The 20,630-nt window shown below is 45.8% G+C and overlaps 1 protein-coding gene across 12 annotated transcripts in view; it reads right to left on the bottom strand.

Annotated features, from left to right (window-relative positions):
• The window catches only part of KANK2 (KN motif and ankyrin repeat domains 2), a 91,046-nt gene that overhangs the window by 9,364 nt on the left and 61,052 nt on the right, over positions 1 to 20,630 (bottom strand). For 11 of the 12 annotated variants that reach the window (XM_061582526.1, XM_061582493.1, XM_061582518.1 and 8 more), the window contains 7 exons: positions 9,792 to 9,912; positions 7,223 to 8,776; positions 4,393 to 4,509; positions 4,194 to 4,296; positions 3,426 to 3,662; positions 1,493 to 1,580; positions 340 to 559 (listed from right to left, as the gene is read on the bottom strand). In XM_061582526.1, the coding sequence (XP_061438510.1) occupies positions 340 to 559; positions 1,493 to 1,580; positions 3,426 to 3,662; positions 4,194 to 4,296; positions 4,393 to 4,509; positions 7,223 to 8,776; positions 9,792 to 9,831 (2,359 nt within the window). In that variant the 5' untranslated portion in view covers positions 9,832 to 9,912. The remainder of the gene's footprint in view (positions 1 to 339; positions 560 to 1,492; positions 1,581 to 3,425; positions 3,663 to 4,193; positions 4,297 to 4,392; positions 4,510 to 7,222; positions 8,777 to 9,791; positions 9,913 to 20,630) is intronic. The other variant, XM_061582574.1, reaches the window with a different exon arrangement.

Below are 20,630 nucleotides of genomic sequence, written 5' to 3'. Positions count from 1 at the left end.
TAGGACTGAAACTTTATATCAAAGCCCTGTTGCTGGGATTAGAGCTCTGTTTGGAGTTGTATCCAGTAGACGTTGCTGGGAAAAAGAAGCTTCACTTAAGTGTGAAAGCCTGTGTTATTGCTGAAACACACCTTAAAGGAAGGAATAGAGCCTGTACTCTTGGGTCTCTCTCTTTCTCTTTTTCCAAGATCCCCTCCCTGGAAAGAGTGGTAGTCTGATCAGCTGTTAAACTCATCAGTTATTTAGTACTTTTGTAGCACGAAGCTTCCCATTCCTCTTATGAACAAATAGCCTTGCTCATAAACACCTAAACCTCCAAAATTCTCCACGTGCCCTTACCTGTTTCAAGGAGCGTTGTGACCACTGGGAAGTTGGAATGTGAGACAGTGTAATGGAGGGCTGTGTTACCATTGGCATCAGCCATGTTGATGATGAACTCCAGCAACTGGGGGGAGACAGCCTGGATAGCAGCCAAGTGCTGTGAGACTGATTCTGGGTCTGCTTCTTTGTGGCAGGAAAGTCTCAGCCAGTAGTGCATCACAGTGGTATATGCCAATTTCTATAGCAACATAGGCAGGAAAGAACAGCAGCAGCAATGGTCAGATATGAAGTGTATTAAGTCCCATTTCTGCTTTCTCTTTCTTCTTCGCTAAATGCTTTGGGTTTCCTTGGACATTTCCACTTCTCATTAGCCTCCTGTGGCACATGTGCACTACAAACAGGCAGAGCAACTGTAATGAGGGGCCAAGAAGGCATGGAGGGGTGGGGGTCCTGCCAGCTCCTGCTAGCAGAAGGTGTGTGTATGGGGGGTCGTTTTGCTCCACCAACTCCAGAATTGCACAGCTGATAAACCTAAGGATCCAGGTGCCTTGGGTTATCCATAGGGCTTGGATCCCACAGATTGAAAGCTGCTGGTGCCCCACGTTACAATGCCCTGTTTTCAGGATTTTTGCTGGCAGAACTGCTGATGTCAGCTTCCTGCCTGCCAGGGTGAAGCTTGGGACTTCTGCTGCAGGAGAGGTCTCCCCTCCCCCTCCTCCTCCGCTCCACCGCAGCAGCACTCCTCTCCACTGGCGGAGAGGCAAGTACATGACTTTCTCCAAACTGACACATCACATGCCCCTGCAAGCCATCAGTAATGGGGGATTAGGGCTACAGCCTTAATTTGTCTTTAATTTGATTTAGCCAGCATGGTTTCCCCAAGGAACTCAACCCAGGGAACTGTGTTTCAGTGAAGAAGTACAGAGATTCAGAATTCTGTTTGTATGGCAAAACAGTTCTTTTCTATCAGATTATCTCCTCTCCACATGGAGAGGGATCCAATGGATTCCTTAGGCCACTAATGGTGTACCTCTCAGCCAACAAACGTCTCCCCATGAAACTAGGAGCCTCTGCTGTATCACAGATACAACAACATGGGGTTCAGAAATAGGGGCTGTGTTACCAATTTCAGCTTTTCTCCACCCGCCCAGAGCTTTAAAAATGAGAATACCATTTCTTCATCCATATGGGCATTGGGGCTCTCTAGGTACTTCTGAAGAACTTCACAGGCTGAAAGCAGCTCCTTGCCGAGTCCCATCCTAGAATGGGTAGACAGGATGAGGAAAAGGGGGAAAGGTTAGTTTTTGTACAAAGGTTACCAGCTGACAGCAAATTCCTCTGAGAGGGAAGATAGGTGTAAAATTATAAATTGTTATGTTACACCTTTCTTCCCTCTCAGAAGGACTCACTGCCAGTGAATTCTTTGGTCATGCAACTTCAGCTAACAGATATGCAATACCTAAAAATGTAACCACTGACTTTTATGAATGCTTCAGGTACATCCTTATTAATTTTTTTTCACTGAACCATTTGTGAAGTGCAAAGCTTCTTTGAGGATTGAGAGAGATGTGTTTTCTTGGCGATTACATAAGAAGCTGCCTTCTACTGAGTCAGCCCACTGGTTCATCCAGCTGAATATTGTCTACACTGACTGGCAGCAGCTCTCCAGGGCTTCAGGCAGGATTATGTCCCAGCCCTACTTGGAAATGCCAGGGATCGAACCTGGGACCTTCTGCATGCAAAGCTTATGCTCCGCCACTGAGCTATGGCCCTTTCCTTGAGAGGAGTGGGGGAGCCAGATAGCTTCTGTTTCCAACTTGCAGAACTGTTTTTCCTTACAGCTTATCCCTGGAGGGGAATAGGTGTGTTTGGACTGAAGCACCTCCAAGAGCAACCTCTTCACTCTAAAAATGTTACATGCATCTTCACCTTAAATCTACTCTGATCTTACAACGGACAAGCTGGGAAGAGGGCCAGTTCACATATATCCCTGTTGTGCATGATGAAATCCTCATTTGTTAACGCATGCAAGTCAGCACTTGATGCTGCAGACAAGCATGTGTACCTGGCTCTGTCATTTATCACATCTTGGAAAATGAGACAAAGTGAGTTGAGACCTGGGCACATGTTGTAGCATTCATGAGACCAGCAGCTTTATCAGCCACTGAAACTGTCAATTCATATTGCCAATTCATATTGTAATAAAAAGAACAGTGTGAATGGGCCTTGAGTGACAAAGGCACATGTGTAGAATTTCTGAAGTCTGGTTTTAATGGCTCTGTAGAGAGTGCTTTTTTGGAAGACGGCTTTATTCCCTCTAATAGCAAACTCAGGTGGTTGAGCAGTGTCAACCAAGATTGGAGTCATAACGAATGAGACCACTGAGAAACAAGAGGGACATATCAGCATGCTTGAGTGAACCCTGAAAAATGCAGAAGCACAAAACATCTTTTATAAATAGAGGAGATACCTAAAACAGGTCAGTGAGGATTGACCATGCTCAGTGACCTCCAGAAGCCATGGAGTGTTGAGTGTCAGTTGAAAAGAAAACCAGGAAACTGGTGTGTGGGGGGGTATTGGCTTGCTTGATCTGCTAACAGCTAATTGCAAAAGGACCCTGAACAGAAACCCTCTGTGCGAGCATGAAGATATATACGGAAACTTTTTTGTGGCAGATTCCCCTTGTACAACATCTATTATTGACAGTGCCTGACTTTTGAGTCTCATCCCCTCCGCTCTCCCAGAATCTGGCTTCCTATAAATCTCCTTTTCCAAGCAAAACAGGGCTCTGAACAGCTTCCAGGGACTGAGGACTAGATACGCAGAAATACAGTGATCACAAAAGTTCCCTTTCTCTCCTGCTGCCTCACTTCTCTGCACACTCCAGTTTAAAAAAAGGTCGTCTTTCCATCCCTCTTGATTCTCCAATTCTGGCCAAAACGTTAACAAACAGTATTGTGAAAATTAACAAGCTGTGGCACACTTTCTAAATGTGTTGCATCATTTATTCTGGGGGTAATCTTTAGTTTCTCCAGGAAAAAGAATGTGGAATAATCTGGGCACAGAGTCCTGATAGCCAGGAAGATATCCAAGCTGATGGTTACCCAGTTTTGCCTGCTGGTTCCTTGCTGGAGCTTTCTGCTGATAGTATTTCTCCCCTTTCGGTGGAGACTCCAGGGTGAGATGTTGCTGTGGCTGCCCCAGAAGGCTTTGGGGGCTCAGCTGCAATTGCTTGTGCTGCAGGGAGCCCCTCACTTGCCTCGTGGTATTCACTCTCAGTGCTTTCATTGTCCGAGATGTTCTCAGCTGTGCTGGAGTCCTCAGAGGAGGTGGACTCGTACCTGGGATGGGGCAACAAGGGGTGATAAGGCCCAAAAGAGCCTTGAGAAAGCAGTCCTCCCAGAGCAGAAACAGAGAATCCTCCTGGCTCTGTCATAGCTGTGCCATTAAAGCACTTCAGGGCAGAGGATTTCTCAGATGTCACATGCACTGATCTTGGAGGACCCCTGAAAGCCACATGGGGACTGTGAAGATCCTTACTAGCTTAGTACAAATGGCAGACCAGCAAGGGTAGCACAATCCCAATGCTGGAGCATAACAGAACAGTTATGCAAACCCCCACAAAAGCCTGCGTCTGTGTGTGGTGAGTGTGATCGTGGGTTTTGGTTGTTGTTGGTGATATTGTCTTCCTACACTCCAGGTTTAGGGTAAAATCAGGCAACCAAGGAGTGTGCGGAACTGCTGCTGCCGCTGCCGCTGCTGCCACCACCTCCTGAATGCAGCCCTTAGCTGACACTTTCCCTCACTGAACTTGGGGGTGGACTGGGGGCCTCCCATTCTATCTTAATTCAGGAATGGAGGCTTCACTATACCCGCCATTGACGCCCACAAACTGGAGGCTCTTCTTGTTGGCCAGAAACTCTGTAGGTTCCTCCTTTTTCTTCATGATTGACCGGATCCCTGCTGTAAGTGAAGCTGTGGAAAAATGGAGGAAGGTGACAGCAGTCAATCAATTAGTGGGGGCCTTGACAGAGAAACCCGTGGCACCTGTCTCCATCCCACAGTCCTTACCTTGGTCCTCACTTTCTGCATCTAACTGAGAGTCGTGAGACACGCAGGGAGCCACAGGCTCTGTCTGGAGGGAGTTCGGAGCTGAGAGCTCAGCTCTCTCTAATGACCCACGAGACTCTGGCAGAAGAAGAGAGAGGTAACTGCCTCAGCACTAGCTTGTCTAATACTTGACACCCCAGGTGGGATGTCATGGTTACTGTATGGAGTTAGGCATCCTACTCTGGGCTCTGGCTCTACCTTGAAGACTGTCCTCTTACCTTTTCCCCAGGCTGTCCTCAGCTACAGTCATACTAAATAAATATGGCGATCACTTACTGAACTGGTTCTATTAGTGTGAGGAGACTAGGCAAGCTTTTGAGCTGCAGTGAATCTTCCAGGAAGAGGAAAATCCTCCAGTTCTATGCAGCTGAAAAATCAGCATATTATTAGACTAATGAAAGTCAGATGAATGAAAGGGGAAATAGCCATTTCAGATATTTTATTCACTGACTTCCAAAGAGGTGAACCTGCCTGCAGGAACAATCGGCAACAATTGTTGTGAACAGCATGTGGATGGGGGATGGAGATGGGAAAGCTTCATGCCCTACAAAGATGGTGCTTTTAAAAGTTTCTGAGGAAATAAACAAACACACACTTCAAAGCCTTGACTCTCTCATCTTGGTAGGCCCTAATCCACGGGTGGGGAACCTCCAGCCCACAGGCCAAATTTGGTCTGCCATATGGTCTAATTTGGCACATGAGGATATTTTCCCCAAACCATGCCCACGACAGCTGATGGGCAGGAGGACAGCGTTCAGTTCTGCCTTGGTTGCACACACAGGTGCCTGCAGCCAAACTGAGTAGGATTTAACCCCCCACTTGACAGCTGTTGAGCAGAGGGTTAAATTCTACCCAAGCAGCCCTGGTTGTTGTTTTTTGCAAGAGAGACTTCTCCTGCATGAAGCCAGTGCTTGCAAAATGCAGGCTGCTTCCTCCCCTCCCTGTCACCTATTGGAAAAGGGAGAAAGAAGCACTTTGCCAACCCTATGCTTGGTGTTTCCCAAAGGGCACAGCACAGGGCTGGCAAAACCCCATGCACTGTGGTTCCCAAGTGCTGACAGCCAGGTGGCTGTCAGATGCCTTGAAACCCCACAAGAGGGATTTTGACAGGTGGGCAGGACAATTCACCTGGCAATCATTTGAAGTTATAATGATGTCATGCAATTGATAGGTGGGTTGTCCCACCCACTTGTCAAAACTGGCCAGCGGAGTGGAAAGGTTCCCCACCCCTGGCCTAATGTCTGTGAAGGAGAGGCACACAGGCCTCCGTACAGGCAAGCCTTGTTTGGTCAATGGGGATTGTCTTATTGTATCTTCACAATAACTAGATGTGGTAGATTAGTCTGAGATGGCAATTGGCACAAGGCCAGACAGTGAATTTCACACCTTAAGTGGAGATTTGAAACCAGGTCTCCCCAGTCCCAAACCCTACATTTTATTCACTACACCAGTGGTTTTCAAACTGGGTTCCTACATACCCTGGGGTCCTTCAGAAGTTTATCAGAAATTTCTCAGTGAGAAAGTCAGTAAGGTCAGTACAAACTTCCCAAAAAGACAGCTTGCCCAACATTTTCCCTGCAGTGAATCTAACAGGCCTCAGACAGTGCTCCATGTAAACTGACAGTGTATATCCAAGAACATGTCCCAGAACCTTATCATAGTGCACTATGTGTAAAAATCAGCACATTAGATACACAAAAGACTTTTACAGGAGTAGGGAGAGAACAGTGAACCTTTGCCACTGATTTGTAGTTCAGAGAGAGAAGGAGAGAGAGAAACACAAGGACATATATCTTCTGGTGGGCCCAGACAGGGAAGGGAAGAAGGTGCTACCTGGACTCTCTTCCCTAGAGGCTCACCAAAGCTGGGACTTTTCCCCCCAGAAGTCCTGTCAGACCATGTTAATTTGTTTGGTGTTTTTGGCAGCTAGAATTAAGATGGGGATCATCTTAACTAGATGTAGCATTTTATATGGAAGTGTTTTTTAAAAATTCTGTCAGTCAGTTCAAAGCACGCTCCCAACACATTTTAGCATTTGCAGGGTAGTCCTGAAGCTCCCAGTCTCACCATAGAATCATAGCATAGTAGAGTTGGAAGGGGCCTATAAGGCCATCAAGTCCAACCTCCTGCTCAATGCAGGAATCCAAATCAAAGCATTCCCAACAGATGGCTGTCCAGCTGCCTCTTGAATGCCTCCAGTGTCGGAGAGCCCACTACCTCTCTAGTAATTGGTTCCATTGTTGTATGGCTCTAACAGTTAGGATGTTTTTCCTGATATCCAGTTGAAATCTGGCTTCCTGCAACTTGAGCCCATTATTCCGTGTCCTGCACTCTGGGACGATCGAGAAGAGATCCCAGCCCTCCTCTGTGTGACAACCTTTCATGTAGTTGAAGAGTGTTATCATATCTCCCCTCAGTCTTCTCTTCCCCAGGCTAAACATGCCCAGTTCTTTCAGTCTCTCCTCATAGGGCTTTGTTTCCAGTCCCCTGATCATCCTTGTTGCCCTCCTCTGAACCCGTTCCTGTCTTAGACCAGGTTCACTCAACAACTGCATATCTGATGTGCTATAAACTGAATGGAAAAGCTCTTACTCATTGTCACTTATTTTTGTTTTGTTGTTTCATTATCTGTCCTAAGCACTTGTATGAGAAAATGGCAGAAAAACTCTATATGGGGGGGGGGGTTGAGGACTGGTTGGATTTGTGGAAAGATGTGGCAAATATTTCCCAGTCAGGGATAAGTGTATTCACCTTTCTACAAAGTAAACTGAACAATAGACAGACCCCTTACCTGCTTCTTGCTTTCCATCCCTATTCTCCTCTGTGCCAATGATGCTGATCTTTTTCACAGAATGGAAAGTGATATTTGTGGCCACTGCACCAGCATGGACTGGGAATGTGGTCTCCATCACCTCATCACTGCGATAAGTGGTGTAGAGTGGCATCTTCACTTCTTCTGACTCTGTATCTTGGCCTGCCAAAGCTTTGAGGCTGGCATTGGGCTCCTTGTTCTCCAAGCGTTGTGCCCTCTGCGGCCTGTGGTCCATCCCTGTGGCTGTGCTAGCTATGGTCTCTGGCTCCCTTTCCACTTGGACAACTTTGATTGTCTCCACCTGAATGGGGACATCCTGGTGCCACTGCGGGGGCCCATTATCCCATTGCTCTGGACTGTCTTCCCCTATTGCCAGGCCACCACCATCTCCTATGGATGTCCCTTTGCCCTCCTGCTCCCTGCCCTGACATGCCAGTTTCTGGTGGGCAGCTTGGAGCTCTTGGAGTGCCCTCTTCAGCTGTGCCTCTAGAACTGCAATCTTGGCAGACAGGGCCTGAATGGCTTGGTGCTGCCGCTCCTCCTCAGGGGAAGGCAAATCCAACTCCTCCTCCCTGACCGCCACCCCTACATCACACTTCCCCACTTCCACACTCAACTCTCCATCTTCAGTTGACATCCCCACATCTACTGATCTCACTTCCTTCTTTGTGAGCCTGTGTCCTTTCTCAGGCCTTGTGCTGCCCTCCTCATTTCCACCTGCCCCCTCCTCAGGGATGTCTATATAGAGCTCCCCCCTGGACTTGCCCTTGCCAACCCCCCCTGGGTGTCCCAAGAACTTCTGGCTTTTGAGCTGCACACTAAGCTGCCGTTTCTCTTCCTGCAACACTGAGATCTTCACCTGAAGCACCGGGATCATCTTGACCTGCTCTTCCAATTGGCGCAACTTCTTCAAGGCCACAGCCATCTGCTCCCGGACATGCTGGAGGTGCCCTGGGGTTGGCGAGACTGGGGTGGACAACCCTGAACCAATGGGTGTGAAATGTCCAGGAGCACCTTGTTGTGAGCCATTGTAAGAAGTCTGGCGGAAGAGGGACTGGCTTCCCACCAAGGAGCTGGTTGATCCAGCTACGCTGCTGTGGAGGCTTCCAAGGCCACTTGCCCTGGGCCTCTCACCATCTGCTGAGTCTGCCTGGTCTTCTAGCTTCTTTCTGGCATCCAGCAAAGTCTTCTCCACACGGGCATTGAAGCTGCTCGGTGTGGCATTATTGTGCTGTGGATAGAAGCTGCGCCCACAATAAGAATAGGAGGAGTGGCGACTGTCTATGCTGGCATTGGAGCAGAGAGATTCAGTAGAGGTCCACCATGAGCCAGTGTAGCCGTAGCCTCGTGGCAATGAGCTGTAGCGTGGTCGGCGGTGGACTGGAATGCGCTTAATGGTGTGGCCCTTCTCAATGTCATCCACGTACTTTAGAAAGTCCAGGTCCAGTCGGTAGCCATACGGTGTCTCCACAGAATAGGGCAAGTCCTGCTCCTTCCCATGGAAGGCTGTAGCAGAAGCAGGATTGGCCTTCCCTGCAGAGCACAGGTGAAAAGAGATCAGCTGAAAACATTCATTTTTTTAGTGGTTGAGCACCCTTGTGAATGCACCAACCATCTCCAACACATGGTAAGATTGGGGTCATCAGGTCCTGGCTCAACAAACATACTGAAATTTTTCCAGGTCATGGCAAACTGAGATCTCTAAATCTATTGATGTATTCATAAAGCTAGTCACATCTGTCCCATGTATTGATTCTAAGTATTCCAGTTAGAATATTTATTATCTTTCTATGGCATCACAGTAGGTTCTCCAATGGCAAGGGGGACTAGTTTCAACCGTGAAGCAGGACATTTTGAAGACTGCAGCCTGCATTTCCCTCAGTTTTGTGTGTGCTGAGTTTCAGTTTTCCTAGCAAATCAGTAAGCCATTTCTTTTTTCTTTTTCTTTTTTTGAATTGCTCCATGTTCCAAACTTTAATTTGATGACAGTTAATCTCTCTGCAACCATCTTATATGCCGTAACAGTTGATCCAAAGCTGAATTCCTACATAACTCAGCTGACCCCCATGATTCAGTAGATTCTTATGATTTTAGCAAGGAATTGTCTTCATGTGGAGGCCCAAAAAACATCAAGCACCTTTCAGAAGTGGCATAAAATAAAATTGAAAAGTGGAAGTTACAAATTCAGAAGAGAAAATTTAAAAATGCTATGTGTGCACACAGGTGTACACTGATGCACATACTGATTCAGTGGCTTACAATTCCTTTTTGAAAGATTAGTCATCCTTCCTTCATTTTTGTAGTACAATTTCTTTACACAGCTACCTACATTTTTGGATTCTCTTTGGGAGTGTGTGTGCTCTGTCATGATGAGATCATGCACTTCAAAAATTTCCATTATTGCCTCTTATTAAGCTCCGAATTGAATACCTTATTCCCTATCAAATCTAGGAAATGGATCTTCAGATTAGCTGGTTAGTATTATAATTCACCCAGCAGGCGCCATCTTGCCATTTCATCTGCCAGAAGTAAGTGTTCACCTACCTACCTGGGAAAAAAGTTGTGTCCATGTGCAGAACCTGGGCCATTCTTGAACCTTGGTCCAAATTCAAGTGTATGTCCAAAACAGCAAAGAAACCTTCTCACAGCACAGCAAGAAACCACAAAGCCTGCAAAGAGAAGCAGAGAAGCTCATCAAATCCCCATGTTCCTACAAGCTGCTGGTCCAAAGCATGGGGCTGTCAATCTGCCTGCTGCAGACAATGTTCTTGGGAACTGCTACAACAGGCAAGCTTGGTAGTACCACAGAGGCCAGGCCAGTTGTCTTGTGGTCCTCTGTTGTTATAGTCAATAATTTCTAATAGCACCTCTTGTGTGCAAAGAGAAACCAGTACCAAATTTTTGATCAGTGCCCATCTTGTCCTAATGTAAAAGCGCACAACCCTTTTTCTATAGAGTAGTTTCACAACCTCACAACAAGCATCAACAGGGTTATTTCCATTTCAATGTTTTCTATTTTACTGGGAACAGAAGAGTATGTAACTTTACCATTTATCTTCAGAGTCAAGTGGGGATTTGAACTGAGCTCAAAGACCAAACATCCATCCACAAGAGAGGATTCTCTGTCTGTATGCTTGCTTGCTTGCTTACTAGAAAGGGGGAACATAAATGCAAAATGCAAAATCCTCACACCATTCCTTCCTCCCCCATTTGGGCATTGAGTTGTTTCTCCCGTCAAGAGCTGGGCCCCAGGCCTGGTTTACCTGAGCCTCAGAATTAGGGTTGCCATATTCCAGTCCCACAAATCTGGGTAGGATAATTTGTATATTATGTAATTTTTTTTGCTAATTATGCATTATTCATATTAATTGTTGCATTGTCCAGTTGTTTTGTTTTTGTGCCTAGTAATTGCTACCAAAAACTGGGGAAGGATGTGAGGATTCTTTTTTTTAACTTACATTAGAGCCTTAAATGCCTAGCCTTTAGTTTCCAACACTATGGATTATTCATTCATTCATTCATTCATTATTAAGAGGATTTATATCCTGCCTTTCCACTGCTAAATACAGAGCTCAGGGCAGTTGACAAACATAATTAAAACAATAAAAATACACAATCAATATAAAAGCATAATAAAAACACAAAGTAGAAACAAACATAAAGCCAATGCAGCCATACAAAATTCCAGCATACAATAAGCCAGCAGAACATCAATTAAAACAGTTACAATTTGCAACGCAGACAGAAACAAGATTTCAATATTATCAGTTCAGTCAATCATCTTATCTAAAGAAAGTAGTGTCTGAGCATGTGAGAAATATCTTTAGTACACTGATTCTCACATACCAGATTAGGGAGAGGGGAAACACAGCCTTTCATCATAAAGGGTAGAATTGATGGAGACTTGAGCGCTGGCACCGTTTTTTAAAATAAATAAATAAATAAATGCAGTGAATTCTAGAGACAAGCTATGCTAGCATTAGACAGGGCAACTGTTCCATTCCTATGCTAGCATTAGACAGGGCAACTGTTCCATTCCTATTAGTCTTAAGGGAGGGGAAAGGTTGCACCACCACCCCGCATTGAATGGACAGATACAGTCTCTCTGTGTGTATGTATATGTATCTACATATATATACACACATCCACACAACCCTGGGGAGAACATGAAGTAGGGTGACCTTTGGCGGAGAGATGCCTGCCAGTCATTTTGAAAAAGGGTATGAATTAAAAATACTTTTTAGCCTTTTCTGAATTGCTGAATCTGCTGCATTCCAGAGGCTGCATTCCAACGCAACTTTCCTTGGGAGTAAGCACCATTTAACAGGGTGGGCAATACATCACCCTTTTCTACAGAGAGGTTTGCTTTTATATTTTGTATTTGTTCAGGAGAGGGAGTGTTTGGTGGATTCATACCCCTTTATTCCATGATGGCAAGCAGACCCTCCCATTGCATTCATCACTTCAGACACATACCCTGAGACACAGAGGCAGTTGAGATGAAGGCTACTCCTTGCTGACTCAACCAGAAAGTCTCCTGTTAAGGGGTGGAGCTGCATGTGTTTATCAAGCAAGCATGCGCAGTTTTCTAAACTGCCTAGATTCTGCATACGCAGCAGGCAGGCAGGCTAAAATTATTGATTTTTCCAGGACAGCTGTGGTGTCACTCAGAAAGCTACCTCCCCATTTTGCCTTGTATCTCTCGATCAACAAGGGCTAGAGACTTGCTTTGCTTTTTAAATGAAAAAGCTGGGAATCTAGGCCACCTAACAGGCTAAGAAGGTACCTTACCCCATACTCTGACCTTCACCTTCTGCAGTTCAAAAGTTAAAAAAATGCCTGGCTGATTTTTAATTAAAGAAATTTAGCATTGAACTCAATGATAAGGCTGGGCATGCTCAGGAAGAACCGTCAGTGTTCTAAAAGCCAGACTCCCAGCTGCTTGGGCTTGCCTAATCGGGGCCACACACATGCCAGACCTGTATTTCACTTGAGACAGTCAAGGCTTCCCCCAAGGAATCCTGGGAAGTGTATCTTGTGAAGAGTGCTGAGAGGAGACTTCTATTCCTCTGATAGAGCTCCAGTGGCCAGAGTGGTTTAACAGTCAGCCGCTCTGACTTAAGCACTGTGAGGGGAACAGAGCATCTCCTACCTAGCAACTCTCAGCACCCTTCAGTTACTACATTTCACAGGATTCTTTGGGAGAAGCCATGACTGTCTAAAGTGAAATAAAGGTCTGGTGTGGGTGTGGCCAGGGGCAGTTTTGGTTTAAATCTGGGTGGGAGGCTACATGTGTCTGCTATAGAATAAAAAGGTGGGGAAAACCCTGAGAAAGAATACTGTTCACAATGTTTTTTCTTTTGGAAAGGAAAGGGGCTTCCTCTTTGCCCAGTGCCCACCCATCCAATCTCCTCCCCTTGCCCTTCCACCCTCACCCTCCCCTTCCTGCCCTCCTCCTCCCCTCCCTGCCCCTCCCCCAAGGTCAGTTTCACCAATCCTAAGCATGATTGCACAGGAGTAAATCTCACTGAATTCAAAAAGCATGCAAATGATTAAACTTGCCCTCCCTCCCTCCTCCCTCCTATCCCCTCCCTCTTGCCCCTTCCCTCCCCCTTCCTTCACCCCTCCCCCTCCCCTATCCAATCCCCCTCCTCCTCCTTCCCTTCCCCTCTGCCTCCTCCTCCACAGTCAGTTTTACCCATCCTAAGCATGATTGCATGTGAATAAATCCCACTGAACTCAATAAGCATGCAAATGATCAAACCTGCCCTCCCTCCTCCTCAATCCCATCGCCTCCCTTTTGCCCCTTCTCCCCCCTTCCTTTACCCCTCCCCCTCCTTCCCCCTCCTTCTGCTCCCCTCTCCCCCTTCCTCCTTCCCTCTACTCTCCCCTCCCCCTCCTCCTCCCCCATGGTCAGTTTTACCTATCCTAGCCATGATTGCACAGGAGTAAATCCCACTGAATTCAAAAAGCATGGACATGATCAAACCTGCACTCCCCTCCTCCTCCCTCCTATCCTCCCCCTCTTGCCTTTTCCCTCCTCTCCCTTCACGCCTCCCTTCCCCTCCCCATCCCCTTCCAATAGCCCTCCTCCTTCCCCTCCCCTCCCCTCCCCCTCCTCCTCCACAGTCAGTTTCACCTATCCTAAGCATGATTGCAGGGGAGTAAATCCCACTGAACTCAATAAGCATGCAAATGATCAATCCATTCTCAGCAAACTTGCACAGGATCCCATTTCTGACCTAAAAAGCAGAGAAAGTCACCAGTAGGCAAAAAACCTTGCGATTTAAGAATGTACCTACATCCAACAGATATTTCTATCAAACTTTAAAAAGCAGGGAAATTGGGCAGTTATAGTGAATGCATCAGGGGAGCAGGAGACCTGACCTACAAATTTGTAAAAACGCAAACACAATTTGGGTTGGTCTTTCCCAGTCCAATCCACTTTCTCTGCAGCTTGGAAGAATTTGGTAACATGTGCCTCTGAGCATATGGTGAGTGGTGGCAACACCTGCCATCTGCAAAGATGGAGAATTACATTTTTGTATGTTTGTTGGTGTTCTTACTTTGCTTCTTTTCTGTTACTAATGTTTCTACAGAGAATCTAACTTAGAAAATTATATTTCTCTCATTCATCCTAGAAATCTGTGTCAAATTTATTTTCATTGATTTCAAAGCATTTTTATTTATCAATGTCATATGATGGTGAAGACAGCCTTTTGTCTTTCAAACCGGAGGTTATGTTCTATTTCTATTTTGGGCGCATTATAAAATCAGACTGATTCCAATATGTTGCTACTTAAGCAATGACACTAGCTACTGGAAAAAAATTAACTTGGCCTGCCCAAGATGCATGTTTTCAGTCTGCTATGCTTAAACTACTCCACTAAGGAAAGGTGGGCATGGTCAATTAAAAAAATAGTGCACACCTAGTATATTTCCAAAATATATGTCACCTCCTACTGTTTTATCTTGTGCAAACTGAGACACTCCTCATGTCCATTGGAAACTATTCTGTAGAACAGTCAGTGCCACTATTCCACAATTGTTTTTGGAGTTTTTTTAGTGTTGCACAGTGTTGCTGTACTTCACATATTCACAGAAACAGAAGGAAACTTCACTAAAATTGCAAAGTAAATCAAATATTTAAAGTGACTATCTGAACTATATCCACTGTTTTAATATTGTTGCTTCCTCCCTGCTAAAACATGATCAGCACCGCGTATGTCTTGTTTCTCTTATTTGGGCTGACTCATTTTACTGCATGGGGGGTTCCAGCCTTGGTTCCCCTCCTCACTTTTAAAACCTCTTAATTTAAAAAAAAAACAGATTTCACAGTGAAACAACAGGTCTCTGGTACACAGCATGGGGCCCCAAAAACAACAACAAAACACCAGGCCAATGCACTGGAAAACAGAAAGAAAAGAAGAAAATTTAATCTACAGCCAATACTTCCCAGATGTAAGTATGGAAGACATTTAGTGACTTGCATTTTGGCTGCCTTCCAACAAATAAAACAATTAAATCTCTTCTAGTTGATGGAATAATAATGCAGTCTAAGTAATAAAAAGGGCAATCCTGTGCATGTCTACCCACAAGTAAGCTTCACCAAGGACAATGAGACTTACTCCCAGGTAAGTGAGTATAGGGTTGCAGTCTAAATAGTACAGATGGAGGAAAGTGACATCTTCCATAATTCTCCATATATTATATAATATAATATTAAGCCTCAAAGTATTTGTATCTTTGGACACATCCAACAATATTGGGAACTAGAATCCAATCCATCCGCATCCTTTCCACGTAAAGTGGTATTTCCTGTCAGGAGTTAAGATTACCACTCAACAAAAAGATTTGAGAGACTTCCTTATATTTAGAGAACAGAATGTGAAGGGTGGCGATGTCCAGACTGAAGGGAACATGACTGGGTCAGGAGTCTCAGTCAGCTCATTTTCCCCAGTAAGATTCACAGAGAAACTGAGAAGATACAATTTGCTGCTATTAGGAGCTTTAAGGACAAACAGCTGTGTTGGGGGGGGGCTCCCACAGCTACTGTTAACAAAAGCAAGAGAATCCCAGTTATGGGGTTCAAAAGAGCCATATTGTGACCCTCAAGCATAAACTGAGGGGGGCAGGCAGAGAGCTGCAGAGGCGTGAGAAGAGAGGCCCATCAGGATCACAACAGGGCAAGGAATCCAAGGAAATGAACAAGAGGACTGCCAGATCTTAGGCTACAGCTCCCCAGTATTCTTAACATTTGTCAGAAAAATCATTGTAAAGCCATGACAGTTTTTTCTCCATTTTGACCTCACATTCTCTGGCCGCAAAGCACAGCCACAGGGAAGGGGTGGGGGAGAGACACTTCCTTTGCTCTCACATCCCATGTCAAAATCCCCCAGCCCAGTGCTGGGTCAGCAGATAGTCTTGTGCTTTCTTCAGCTGCTTCCCCTGCCAAAGCCACAACACCACCAGACAGTCTTGCCGTCTTGGCCTATTCCCATCACCCCGCTCCCTCAGTGACTAAAGCCAAGGCCTGGCAGATAGCAAGAGTGAAGGAGCCTTTCCAGTCAGAATTCCTGTGTCAAAGGAAAGGAGTGCTGCAAAATCAGTGTCAAGAGTTGAGGCCTGGAATGGAAGGTGTGGCAACTTCAACTACAGGCAGCTGGCCAGTGATTACTCCCTAACAAGGGAGGTGCAGAGACTCCTCTGGCCTGGAAGCCCTAATCCCTGATATGAGCGGAGATTTGGAGAGAGAAATGCACTCTGTGCATGCTCAGAGTCCCTTCTTCTTTGTAGATACTTTGCAGGCTTTAGGGCTGGTCTGGCATTTGATTCAGGTTCCAGAGCTAAACCGTGGGGAGCATCCATAAAAAAGGATAACTCAAAATCCTGGAGAAGAGGTGGTCTATCATCATGATAGCAAAACAGAACAGTCTTCAAAGCAGTACAGTCTCTCCGAATACCAGCTGCTAGGGACAAACAATGAGGGAAGGCTGTTTACTTTTAGACCTCCCACCTTGTGAACACCTAAGGAGGGACAAATCTGACAATTTCAGTTTCTTTCCATTTCTCTTTTTTCCAGTCTTAATGTTGGTCATCCACGGTTTGCAATACTGAAGTCTTCATAAAAAGTTATCAGTGTTTTAGTGTGAATTTCTCCTAATACACATTGGTATATGCAGTTTTGTCTAAAATACATATTTTTGCACAGCAATTTCACCTAATAAAATACATTTTATGTTATTTACAGTAATAAATAACTACACTAATAAATAAGCTATTTACACTAATTTTTATGTACACTTTAGTATATGAATTTTTGTACACTTGGCTGGAGAACTGCAAAAAACTGATTTCTTACAAGAGCAGAACAAGTACTATGTGGCACCCATAACATGGAAAGCACACCTTGAACTTGGTCTGCTAGCAAATTGGCAACCAGTGCAGAGGTATTATGTGCTGATAGGGTATCACTCTTGTGAGCAAGCATTCTGCACTAACTGCAGCACCTGGGTCAGGTTGTGCTGCATGGGGATTTCTGTGACCTTGGCTGATTGGCTGCCAGGATTTTTTTACTTTTGGCTAGGAATCCTGACTGGTTGTGGGATGCTGAGTTTTCTGCCTTACTCATAGGAATTTTGTTGTGGTTGGTATGGTATTGCATTTAGGAAATCATCACTGTTTATTGTTTTTCTTTTTCTGTTTGATTTCATTTACCTTTAACCTCCCTCCCTTACAGCCATAGAAGCAACAGTGGTTCCATATACTCAGCTCAACCCCTTAAACCTACTGATGATGCACCGTGTTGGCTGCATGACGGCTTGTTACTTGCCCAATAGTGGTAAAAGAGAATTCACATACTGGGAAGTATGGCTGCAATTGTTGTTGCTTCCATGCTGCTGTCTGTGAAGGTAGATCAAACCATATGTGTTTTCTCTGTCAATTATCACTTGCTGGAATTGGGTTGGCTGTTAAAGTAAGTTTATAGCAGCCCACAAGGTAGACAGAAAAGGGTAGAGAAGCTTCTTACTCTAACTAATTTCTCAGACCTCTTTCTGAAGTGAAGGGTCAAATCTGTAATGAAATTTGGAGCAGCCATGTAAAAAGGTAGGGGCAGGGCATTCCATTCCAGCCAGGGGGTTGCCAACCCTGCTTGGATATGAACATATCTGCAGAGGATCCCTAGTGAAGCTTTACCAACAGCACAATCAAAACCATCCAAGCACACTTGGATGAAACGGATTATTTGGATCCATACCAATCGGGTTTCAGGACTGGACATAGTACTGAAACAGCCTTGGTCGCTCTGGTGGATGATATGAGGAGGGCATTAGACGGGGGAGAATCCACCTTTCTTGTTCTCCTGGATCTCTCGGCGGCTTTTGATACCGTCGACCACGGTATCTTGTTGGATCGCCTGGAAGGATTGGGAATAGGAGGCACTGTTTTGCAGTGGTTCCGTTCCTTTCTCTCTGACAGGCATCAACAGGTAGCATTGGGAGATGAGGTTTCAGACCCTTGGCCCCTCACATGCGGAGTGCCACAGGTTCTATCCTCTCTCCCATGCTATTTAACATCTATGTAAAGCCGCTGGGAGCTATCATCAGGAGTTTTGGGCTGCGATGTCATCAATATGCAGATGACACGCAGCTCTATCTCTCCTTTAAATCTTCACCAGAGATGGCTGTGGAGACCTTGTCCAAGTGCCTGGAATCCGTGAGTGGATGGATGGGAAGGAACAGACTGAAGCTCAATCCTGATAAGACCGAGGTGCTACTTGTGGGTGACAGGGGGAGGTTGGGTGCTGTTGACCTACAGTTTAATGGGGTGAGTTTACCCCTGAAAGATCAGGTCCGCAGCCTCGGGGTGGTTCTTGATTCCAAGCTGTCCATGGAGGCTCAGATTTCGGCAGTGAGCCGGGCAGCTTGGTACCAATTACATCTCATACGGACGCTGCAACCCTACCTCCCTATTCATCAGCTCCCACTGGTGGTACATGCCCTGGTCACCTCTCAATTAGACTACTGCAATGCGCTCTACGTGGGGTTACCCTTGAAAATGGTCCGGAAACTACAACTGGTGCAGAATGCAGATGCCAGATGACAAGTGGGCAGGGGATTTGCTGCAAGTTGATCTTCCCCACTCTTGGACTACAGTCACCAGGCTACTCACCATCCTGCCCTCAATGGTCCAGAGGAAAAAGGCTTCTTATCCCTTCATCCCTAAATGTCTTAGGAACTATACAAAACTGGGCTCAGATAAGGCCACTAATAATCCCTGCTGGGGGGAAAAATTGAAATGAGTTTCCATTCCCCTAAGGCTCTTTACTTTAGGAAAAGAGCATGTTATGCTTTATTAAACAAATAAATGGAGGATAAGGCTAGCAGTATGAACCTCCGTGGCTGCACATGGTGTGAGGCAGTCGTGTGAACAGGTCTAAATGTTTTGATTCACTAGCTTTTCTTTGTAAGGAACAGTTGGTTCATTTCATTCACACTGCAACAAAAACAGCCTCCTCCTGTCATTACTCAGAAAGAAGCCAGATCCCACACATCTTTATGCTAGGAAGGAGGCAGGAGGGCTACAGTGTACTAAAGTTGCAGTGACGGCTTAAGAAGGAGAGGGGCTTTGTGTCTCAGGGTCCTGCTGCAAGAATTCCAGTTGACCTATGGCTGCTGGGGTAAATGACAGTATCGTTTCCAAACCAAAACCTCCTATAATCCCTTCCCTAGTTTGGTTCCTGAGACTGGTACAAATGCTCCGAAAGGGGCCTAGTGTGCTGTGAATAACTGATTTGGGATGCCGCCAGCCGTTACATCACAGCCACACCTTTTGAGCTATGCAGGCAAGGTGTCTGGCCAGATGTGAAAAAGCCACATCTGGGAAATCTCTTGAAAACTCTGTCTAGCTCACCTCTAGTCTCTGGGGGTCTACAATCACCACCTTCCTACCTGCCCCCCCATCAGTTGCTCTTGCTTTCCAGCTGCCAAAAGCCTGGTACGTGGAACGTGAGCCAGCAAAGCAGAGGCTGCGTGAGTGTGTGTGAGAGAGAGAGGGAGAGGGACAGAGGGAGAGGGAAGTGCAGCCTACAGCCAAGACAGCAAAGCAATGGCAGGAACCACAACAGACTCTGTTATCATTTAGACTTGGTCTGCAGAGCAGGACTTTGGGGGTGGAGGGGGTGGAAGGGAAGCAAAAAGAAGCCAGCAGGAGGGAAATAAGCAAAGCAAATATACCAGGAGGTTGAGGCTGGGAATTAGGAAGAGGGAAGGCACGTGCTTACTTGTGTTACCACATATTGGCAAACAAAGTCACTTCACGGAGTCCTGGGTTGGCAGAATCCAAACCTGGATGACTGGTGGTGCTTCCAGACATGGATGACTAAGGAGCTCCCTATTGTTGCTCTTCTGCTTTAAGTTGGAAGTGGAGTAGCAGCTCAAGTTCCAGACTCCCAACACTTAGTAGCCAAGTGTCAATCAAACTTTTCCCAGCCCAAAATGTTTTGGGGGGTTTGGGGGGAATTTTCATTGGCACCATTGTGTGGAGGAAAGGGGTTAAAAATACTCACCGCCCCCTTACTACACTCCTGATCAAGACAGGCCTCCCCAGCTGCAATGGAAGGTGGGGAGGAAAACAGAGATAAAGAACACTATTTGGAAGGGGAAGGCTGAAAGTAGGGGTGTGGGAGCAGCAGATCTCCAGATGACAAGTCCCATCATCCCTGGCCATTTGCCATACTGATGGGCGTTGGAGTCAAACAACAGCTGGAGGGCACCAGGTTCCCAATCCCAGGAACCTGTCAAAGTGACAGAGGGAATTCCTAGAAAGAAGATCTGATCAAGTAGAAGAAAATGGCTAGAGCAATCTATACTGGCCATAACAAGCCAGAATAGCAGTCTGATAAGCCATCTACAACACGGGAAATTGCACAGCTATTCTGTTGAATGAAACAAAAAATCAGATTTCCTGACCTCTGGTAAAAAAGGAAGTTGAAATGGGAAATGTTCATGATTTGATGTACATGCCTTGTAAAAAGTGAGTGAACAAGAAAGCATGCTTATTTCATACTGAACATCCAGTATGGAAGCAACCCTGGTTTATTCTGCACCATGGGTAGAGTCCAACTAACTCATTCCACCAGCACATGGATTACCACTGCTGCACCAGAACTCCCCCCTCTCCTCCACACTGCACACTACCTTAATCTATTATAGGGAATACCTCAACCATCCAGAGCAGATTTGGTGAGGGCACAGGGCACACATGGGAAGCATTAATCCTTGCACTGATGCAAAGCGTTGGTTGGATACTGCCCCATGGCATTTTTATTTATTGATATATATTTTTTCATTTATTTTAGAGAACAGGTTACAGAGAGTAACAACGG

Source organism: Rhineura floridana, chromosome 1 (genome assembly GCF_030035675.1).
Source record: "Rhineura floridana isolate rRhiFlo1 chromosome 1, rRhiFlo1.hap2, whole genome shotgun sequence".
Taxonomy (NCBI): domain Eukaryota; kingdom Metazoa; phylum Chordata; class Lepidosauria; order Squamata; family Rhineuridae; genus Rhineura; species Rhineura floridana.
The sequence above is the reverse complement of the archived record's forward strand: the minus strand, read 5'-3'. Positions and strand labels throughout refer to the sequence as shown.